The sequence below is a fragment of the Strigops habroptila genome, chromosome 5, assembly GCF_004027225.2.
Source record: "Strigops habroptila isolate Jane chromosome 5, bStrHab1.2.pri, whole genome shotgun sequence".
Classification (NCBI taxonomy): Eukaryota; Metazoa; Chordata; class Aves; order Psittaciformes; family Psittacidae; genus Strigops; species Strigops habroptila.
This window is the reverse complement of record NC_044281.2, coordinates 20,425,324-20,434,630: the sequence shown is the minus strand read 5'-3', so window position 1 is coordinate 20,434,630 and position 9,307 is coordinate 20,425,324. Positions and strand designations below refer to the sequence as shown.

The window sequence follows — 9,307 nt, the reverse complement described above, 5'->3', positions numbered from 1 at the left end:
GAGGTTCTCTCTCCTTTTCAGTTCCCTTTGCTGTTGTTTTGCTTTGAATCCATGCTGTAAAACTTCTCAGTTGCTTTGCCCTTGCTGTCCTCTGTGTTCGGGTAATGCAGTAGTTTTGTATTTGGGATTTTTCTTCTACCAGTGCAAATGAGAACAAACCTAGATGTTTCAGATAGAGCAACCATCTTTGTATGCAAGTCTGCACAGGCACATTAAAGGTAGGAGCTGTCATTTCAGGTGTCTGTCTAATTGAAAGCCTAACTGCAATAAGACCTTGGTTATCAGACCCTTTCAACACAGATTACTGTGTGTGTCCCTGCTTTTCCTCTCACGTGGTAAATGGGACGAGGGGCACCCTAGGATGGGAAGGGCTTTGGGATGGAATTACGATTTAGATATGACAACTTTTAATTGTTTTGCTTGTCCCACGACAAAGCAGGCAGAGTCCGGGCTTTGGCTCAGCAGGCTGAGAACTGGCAACTTTGTTTCCTTCGGGGGCCTTGAGCTACACTCCTCCAGCCAGAGCCCTGATTTGGGACAGGAGATAGGCTCTGCGACTCTCCCAAGGAGCTATTAGAAATGACTGCACACCTTATCCTTCCTTTTACCTTATTCTTTTGCTCTCAGAAATACAGCAACCCTCCTCTTAGGCAGAGATGCAGATGAGGAAAGTAGCAGGTAGGGTGTGTGGGGGGTGTTTGCATGTAAACAAAATATGACATGATTTGGAAGAAGAGGAATGCACTGATGGAGGGAAGTCTTAGCGTGAGTTCTTCCTATTAATGAAGCAGAAGGCTGATGAACTCCTGAGGTAAGAAAGCAACTTGTGAAGAGCTCTTTGAACCACGGAATTTTTTGTTTGTTTTCTGGAAGATGGCAGCAACCCTTGAACCAGGTGCATTTGCATTTATTTAAAAGCTAAGCAAGGAAAACTGAGGCAGCACCCACATGACCTGGCAGGACAAGACAATATGACATGGTATGCACTAACTATATGAGTTAGTGCATACTGTACTACTTACAGTTCAGAGTGCTGTGTCCTTATTTGCATAGCCAGAAATTAAAACTTCCTCAAGATTTTCCCAAAGTAACAGGCATTTCTGCAGTACCCTTAAAGTCTTCAGCAACTGTTTTTCCCTTCCAGTGAAACCTGTTTGGTATTATTACACTAAGTTCTGATTCACCAGTGTTTATGATGTGTATAGGTTAATGCAATCATGCATTGTTTGTCATCACAAGTCCATTTCCAGACAAAGAAAAATGCACACAGGGATGAACAGCTATTTGAAAAGCATGAAGCCCTCTTGACTTTTAAAGGAATTTACTGTAGTGAATAATGCTTGTGTATATCCATTTAAATAAGAAGATTTTAAGATTATAAATCAAGCTAAGGCAGTGTATCTCAACTTTTTAATTACAGAAAGAGGAGGTTCCACTATAATTATATGTTGTATGATTAAAATACTTCCATTTATAATTTGTTGGTTACATGTTTCGCTGCAAGACAGTACTGTATGTCTATTTAAACATGAACAGATGCAAAAAAAAAAACCCCAGCCCCAAATCTACTTAATGTTCAGCTACTGAACACTTCCACAGAATATACTTTGGAAATGCTCATCAGTTAAATTCTGTAGACTATTTACTGCCCGAGAAATACTCCATTACCATTCAATTCTTGAGATCATTTTATAACATTTCATTTAATAATAACTTTTCACCTTTTGGCATCTAACCATGGCCATAAACATGACAAATTTATCTATCTAATTTTCAAATACAGTCTAAAGAAAGGCTAGGAATGGCTTGCGTTAGTGGAACAATGGTATAATGGGTCAATCATCACTGCATGTGTAATGAGAAAATATTGCAACAATTAAGAGTTGTTCTTTTCTCTCTGAGATTTGCAAGCAACAACAAAAAATAATGGCTGTGCTGAAATAAGGCTTGGCTTGGTTTAGTTTCAAGGATAAGCAATGTTCATATAAATCATAGTTTTCATAGTTTAGGATTGACAACTCATCCTGTTACTGCAAACAGTAATATTAAGGATGTGGAGGTGCTTGAGTGAGTCCAGAGGAAGGCCACAAAGGTGCTCAGAGGGCTGCAGCACCTCTCCTATGAGGACAGGCTGAGAGAGTTGGGCTTGTTCAGCCTGGAGAAGGCTCCAGAGAGACCTGACAGCAGAGATGGAGCTGCCCTCACAATTCACTGTTCTGGACAATAAACTGAAGAGACAGAAGTGAGGCATTTAGTCTCAGCGAAAGCTATTTAATACTAACTCTGCAGATATACGCATTAATTTTATCTATGTCCTGCTCCTAGCGGTTTCTTCAGTGGCTCACTAAACGTTACTCTTCTCTCACAGTGTTTAACCGGCCTTCTCTGCGGGGCTCGGCGCTGCGCGTTGTAGGGAGCACACAGAACCGCGCCCGTCCTGAGGTAACGGCGCGCGCCGCCACAGCCGCGCCGCGCGCCCTGACCGGGCTCAGCAGCGACCCCGGCACACCGCGGGGCCGCTCCCGCCGCCGCAGCGCACGGCACGGCCCGGGCGGGGCAGGGCGGCGCTGCCCCGGCTCCTGAGCTGTGCCTCGGAGCTCTTTGTTCCTACCCTGGCGGGCTGAGGCTCCGCTCCCGCTAGGTCTCCGTGCCGGCAGGGCCGCCCCGCCGCCGTGTGGAGTGGGGGCTGCGCTTCAGTGAACAGGGGCTACGAAATGGCCGTCGCCATTTGCCATGCAGTCAGCTAGCGCTCAGAGACGGGCAGGGGCTGTCGCCTCTCTGAGGGAGTCGGTGCCGGCAGGGCTCGTCACTACCGCCGGGGACACGCCTCTCCCCCGAGACGAGAGAAGTCTGCTCTGCGCTCCGGGGAGGGGAAGCGACCTCCGGCCCCGTGACAGGCCGCGGCGGGCGCTGCGCTGAGGAGGGGCTCCTGGGCTGCCTGGGGCCCACTTCTGCAGTGCCACACAAGGGCTGCTGCTGAGGCTGTGCGGGTGACCTGCCTCTGCAGGTGTCCTGCTTCTCGTGTTTTTAACAAACCTATAGGTAAGCAGTGCTCAAAAGAAAAAAAAACCTCCCTGATTAAGCGATTAAAAATGGTAGAAGATAACTACAAGGCAAGAAGTAGACATGACACAGGGGTCAGGCACACTGCGACAAAGCCATGAACAACTGGAGTCTCTGTAAGTTCCCTAAGTACTGCAATAGATCTGGCTCTAGTATATAGTACTTCTTTAAGGGACCTACTATTAACTAGTGAACCATAATACATATTGCAAATGCTATAATATTTGATAAATTCCTTAAGGCAAATATATGTGTTCTTTTCTCCCTCCTTGGTACTTATAGGTATGCAACTGCTAAGAAGAGAAAGGAAAAGGTACCGTTATCCATAGAAAATACTGCACACAAATCAAAAAGAAGAGGCTAACTTAAAAAGTGTTTGTAGTTATTTCTCTGAAGCAGTGCATTCAGTTCTGTGTAAATACAAAATGTTTTTTAATTTTCATATTTAAAAGCTAGGTAAAAGCTAGGTTGGGGTTTTTTCCCCACTTTCTTTTCCCCTTCAAAAGCTGCACTCTGGAATTCCAATTTCATTGTACTGTGGAAAACAAGGATCAATGTTTTGTTCTGCAGTATTTTGAAATTATTAAGTGTAAAACTATGTTCTTGTACAGAAATCTCTGCTAGTATGAAGATGTATAATAATAGTGATTCAGCATCAACGTATCAAATGCAGTTATTGAGGTTTTTTCTGGCAAAAGCAGTGAATTGGTTGTATCTTAATCTCCTGTGGGGTCTTGGTGAATGTGTTCTGAAAATACACAGAATCTCTTTTAAGACATTTTGTACCTCCAAACTGAAGTCCATCTCAGTTCTTAATGTGCACTTTCAAACTGTAATGCATTTATTTTTCTAACATTATATCCTTTAATCCTCTAGTATTAATTCAGATTGGTGTAAATTATTGACATTGTAGCACATAAAGTAAAAACGGAAGAGTTCACAAAAGTTTTATTCCAAAAATAAAAACGTGACTTGAGCCAAGCAGAGCTGTTTTCCTGCTGGGTTAAATTTTCATATGGTAGTCTGGCTAGAAGGCAAGGTGGATATAAATTTCTACAAGCCATTTCGGGCCCTTTTAAAATGGAAGGCGAGTTTAAGTGCAAATGGATTGTTTTGGAAACAGGGAAAGTATGAACTTCTGTGCTGGTACTTGCTGCTCTGTGGTGTTCCATGGTTAGGAAGCTATAGGAATGTTATGCGGAGCAGTACGTTTGTGCATGTTGGAGAGCGAGGGCCACTGTGTGATTCCTTCCTCAGAATTACATGCTGCCCTATTGATGTATGTGCAGAGTAAGTGATTTATCCAGTACCATCCAAAATTCTTGATTAAAAGAAATACTGTACCTGTGTTTTTGACTCCTGACTCCAGCGAAGAGAGATTTTGTGAGCAGCGCAGGGGCTGTTTGGTTGCTTTAAGAGCTGCCAGGGCCAGTTTTGCAGTGTTTTTGCCAAATGCATTCAGAATAAAAAGTTCAGTTGACAAAGACAGTGATTCTTGTTGTGCTAATGTCTGGAGAGGCTCACTAACAAGAGGCTCCTGCGTGCAGGCTTGTCTGAGCAAAAGAAACATTTTATGTCACAAAACCAAAAGTTACTGTCTTTACCAGCCCTCTGTCGCTGGCGAGGTCGAGAAGGGAATAGTGAACAAAGTGCTGGTACACTGTGCAGTGCTGTGAGAGTAATCAAAGAACACTCTTGTTTAGGAAGGGGTTTTGAAGTACTGAAAATTATGGTGATTTTTTTTTTTCCCCCGCTAGCCCTAGTTTTGAGATGTCATCTGAATCATCTGAACGCACTTAGTATTATACATTGTCTGCAGCTTTACTTGCATTAGTTCTTGCAAACTTCCCTTCCCTAGAGGTGAAATACAAGAGAGGAGAAAGATGAGAGGAGAGCCTATGGATCAGCAGCAGAAAAGGAGGAGGAGAAGAAAAACCTTGTACAAACCCTGAGCGTAACTGGTCAGGTGAGCATTAAACTTTTTACCTATTATTCTACTGCTGAGCTTCAGTAACGTAGAGCCAGAGAACAGAAAGGCACCTTTGGCTTGGTTGTTTCAGGGAAGTTGGGAATGCACATGCAGGAACAATCAGCACTTCATCGAAAAGGAGTTTTTCTTTTGTTGTTGTTACTGTTTAATTAATTTCCATGCAATTGAGCTGAGCTGTACTGCAGCAGAATAAGCAAGTTGCAATTTCTCTGGCAATCAGGACATAAGTTTGGAGTAGGCATTTTTAGTAAAGACTCCTGCGTTACAGACTAAAATATGGAGCTATATTCCTCATAGTGCTAGTGGGACAAAACAAATATGTGGAGTTGTTTGCTGTGATGGATTATCACTGTGCTATTTGATAAGGCCATGTAGCTCCTCAAATGGGGAGGGGGAGATAAGAAGAAGGTAAGGGAGCTGCAGCAGGGGAATCTAAAGGACAGAAGAGTGCACAGTAAAGGCGGTGGTAAGCCAAGGTATGAGAGTGTGCAGCTGAAGAAAGCACCTGTTCTGCTGTTTATGGAAAGTGCAGGGATTGCTCTGCAGGTAGAAATGTAGAAGAAACAACCATCTAATGCATGAAATGAGCCTTCTGCTAGTTCCCTCCTAGCTTGTCCTGCCTTTTATGCACCTTTCATGTCTTTGCACGGCTCTTGCTTTGGGAGTTGAACAAGTGACATAAATAGTGGGGAAAGGGTGGTTTGTCTGGGGTGATGAGATGTGACTGATTTGTCTGGTACTTCAGCAAAAGGAAACCCTACAATGCAACATTAACAAAGTAAGGCCTTGGGATTGACGTGGTACACCAGAAACCTGAAAAATAATTTGAGAAACTGCCATTGTTTAATTGTGCAAAATTTCTGCAAGGAATTTCCCCCTCTCTGGGGAAGAGTTCTCTGAATAATGCATTGTGTAGGGCCATACATGCTTGCTTTGTGTCAAAGCTGGAAAGCTGGATGGCTAGAATGGCTAGATGGCTGGATGGCTAGAATGCCACTACTCTGGGAGAAGTGTTTGGCAGTGTAAGGCTAAACTTTCCTATCTGAATGCTGCACAGCAGGCAAGAAGCTTGTGCTGAACGCATCTGGGAACTGGCCTGTGGTAATGGCATATGACAAGGGGGGAGGAAGTATGAGACTTTGTTGCTGCTTTGTAGGGAACAAGGCATGTTAGTAGCCTCTTGCTGGCTGGTCCTCTTTTTCTCCACCTTTTACCCAGTTTTTCCTTCCTCAGGCACTGACTGTACCTTTCTGTGTGGAGAGGGAGTAGTGATATTGTATATGGAAAAATGAGATGCTTGCAGAACTACACATTTGAAAACACTAGGTTGAGTTAATTCGACAATGTTTCTTTTGAAATAGATGAAAATTAAGGAAAATTAACACATTTCCTGATATAATATGAACAGAATTAATAAAAGGAGTAGCTTTTAGTAGTAGAGCATGTGTGAGATACAGATATCTCAGAATAAGGGAATAGTTAAAGATAGTACATATCCTTTCTCATCTTTCACTGTTCCTCTGCCCTCGTAGCCACTGCTTTCTTGGCCAGAATATCAAGAGAAAGTGTAAGGCTGTGGAAAACGGATCTTTGTTTGCCTGCTTATCCTGACAGCATTATGGTTGATGACAATTAAAGTAGCTGGAGTCAATTTTCTTTTCCTTCTTCCTGTGCTGAAGGTAGTACATTGACTGTGGAGGGAGGTGCATTCGTTACACTGGTGAATGTGTTCAGCCCACCTGAGATAATGCTATCACTCTATTTAGGCAGCTGTTTGTCTAACATTCTGCATGGACACTGTATCTTTTTGGCTTTACTTGGGCCTTTCTCACTTTACACATGATTCACAAGAAAATTCTGTCTTCTTCAGTCTTCTACTGCAGCAGAAACAATAAGGAATCATTTATCCATCCAATTCACAGAGCAGCATATGCACTAACCCCCAGAGATTTCTATGGTAAGCAGCCTGAAACACTTGAAAGGGATGTAATTTCCAGTGGGTCAGTGTTCACAGTTTCAACAATTTATTAAGCTGGACATTTTGGTGAAAGAAAGATCTGCTTGTATTGAATTTGTGTTATTATTCATACGTTGTGTGCAATGACTGAAAATTCTGTATTCAATAGCAAGGTCAACTCTGTAAAACAGATAGCAGCACCTCTGTTAATAAATACATACTTCCTGCCTTGTATTTAGCTAGGTTTTATTTTTGTAGAGGAAGGGAACTCATTGACCATCTTCCTTTGTGGCTAAATGTGAGAGCCAGCCTAAGATTCAAACCTGAAGGGAGTGCAGAGCAGGGTATAAGAAAGAAAGGGCAGGGGGTTGGAACTAGATGATCTTAAGGTCCTTTCCAACCCAAAATATTCTGTGATTCTGTGAATTCCAAGTAATGGAAGGCATTGAAGTGGAGTAAGCAAATTAAGGCACTCAGCCCCAGTTTCACTGAGACACCATGTGAAGAGAGTTTCCAATATGTCCTTTTGCCGAGTGGTGCCCCTCTCCCACATGCTGGTCCTACTTTCTTGTTGTTGCAAATGTCAGTTTAAATGTCCAACTTCCATGTGGGTATTCACATTTGAATACCTAAGATGAGTTCTCTGTCTCCCTCCCTCCCCTGAATTAGGAACTTAACATTTAGAGGGAGCAGTGTGAAGTGTCCAAATAGATTATGTCATTTTCTGAATGCTGTCCTGCTCATTAGTATCTGCTGCATGGCACTGCAAGTAATAATAAGAATTCTGCAGAACAGAATGCAGAGGAACTAGAAAATATTCTCTTGAGAGGAGAAATTGATGTCAGTTTTTCCTTTCATCCTGGCAAGGTTTCTTATGTTGGTTGGTACTTTCTAATTGCTATCAGCAAAGACACAAAGTTATGTAAAAGAAGTTCCAGCCTTTGCCCAGAAATCCATAGATTTCATTCCTGCTGTGCTGTGCCATATTCAAAGTTAATTGGATGACCCAATTTTAAACCTGAAATACTGTATGAACTTAGACACTGTATCAGCACAATTATAAGTTGCTTAAAGAGCACATCTGCAGTCTTGGGTACAAAGAGCTGGAGGACGGAACACAGAGTCGGAAGCATATTGGTGGTTAATGATGGAAAAGAGGGGTGACCAGTGGAATGGGAATGTATACAATGACCATATGATAAAAGCCAGATATTTCCATTTTAGTTAAATTCTACTTTGTAAGAGACTGGTATGAAGGCAGTTCAGGGAACTGTGTTCATCATTTATTGCATTGCAATAAAGCATCATCCTGCTTCTTTCCCTATGCCATTTAGTGTTTGAAATAGATCAATTGAGAAAGAGTTCAGGAAACTCTCTAAGTTCCCTTTGCAGACTGAATCAGACTAAGTTTTGAATTTCTGTTTCATTCATCATGTGCCTTTGAGACCTCCTCATGTTCTTGTTAATAATTCAGTCTTTACCTATTCTAGGTTTATTGCTCAGAGAGACAGTACCTTTTGCTGAGTCCAGCATATGGCCAACAGGAGCTATGTCAGGTGAGTGCAAACTAATTTTTCACTTTATTCTCTTTTGTAACTAATCAGCTTTGGAATAGAACTATAATGCAAGCAGTTGGGTTTGTGTATGTCAACAACTGTTAGCTTGGATAGCCTGTTACTTTGAAACAGCTGGAGAAATGCCAAAGATCTCAAATGTCTTGAAGGCTGTCAAGCTTTTGCTTTTTGTGTTTGTTGTTGCAGCAGTTGAGAACAAAGCAAGTCCTGAAGCAAACTGGAATAGGTAAGAAAGAATTTTCAAACGTCATATTCTGTGGCATCCTGGAGAAAAAACCAAATGTATTGTGTTGTTCTGACTCCCTTCCCATAAAATAGATAAGTCCTCATTCTGCTAACATGTCATAATTATCTTACAGATGGTCAGCTAGTAGCTATGAAGCGTTGCTCTGCTTGCAGCTGTATTTCTTAACCTTTTTCTTTTTTTCTTTCTCAAGTAATGAAATTAAAGTTACCAAGCTAGGAAAAGTAGCTGATTCCTGATTTCATCTTAACACCAAGAACATTTTGAAAGAAAATTACTCACTGAGAACGTGTAATTAAAAATAACGGTTACTGACTGTTGTTGCTTCTTAATGTGGCCTTCATACATTTGTAGCAGCACAGCTGTATTTGACTCAGGTTGCACTAGAAGTGTTAACTCCATTCACGAACGTTCTGTAAGGGTAGAACTGCCCTTGTGACTGTGGGCTTGTTCAGCCACTTCTCTTTCTCCTGCTGTGC

At 42.2% G+C, this 9,307-nt stretch overlaps 1 protein-coding gene across 10 annotated transcripts in view; it reads left to right on the top strand.

The window, feature by feature from the left end:
• Window positions 1-1,048: 1,048 nt before the first annotated feature.
• Window positions 1,049-9,307, top strand: part of MYO3B (myosin IIIB) — a 206,768-nt gene continuing 198,509 nt past the window's right edge. For 7 of the 10 annotated variants that reach the window (XM_030486037.1, XM_030486040.1, XM_030486034.1 and 4 more), the window contains exons 1-4: window positions 1,049-3,042; window positions 4,922-5,029; window positions 8,501-8,566; window positions 8,771-8,810. In XM_030486037.1, coding sequence (XP_030341897.1) covers window positions 8,560-8,566; window positions 8,771-8,810 — 47 coding nt within the window. In that variant the 5' untranslated portion in view covers window positions 1,049-3,042; window positions 4,922-5,029; window positions 8,501-8,559. Of the gene's footprint in view, window positions 3,043-3,075; window positions 3,180-4,882; window positions 5,030-8,500; window positions 8,567-8,770; window positions 8,811-9,307 lie in introns of those variants that run through there. The other 3 variants (XM_030486038.1, XM_030486036.1, XM_030486035.1) reach the window with 3 other exon arrangements.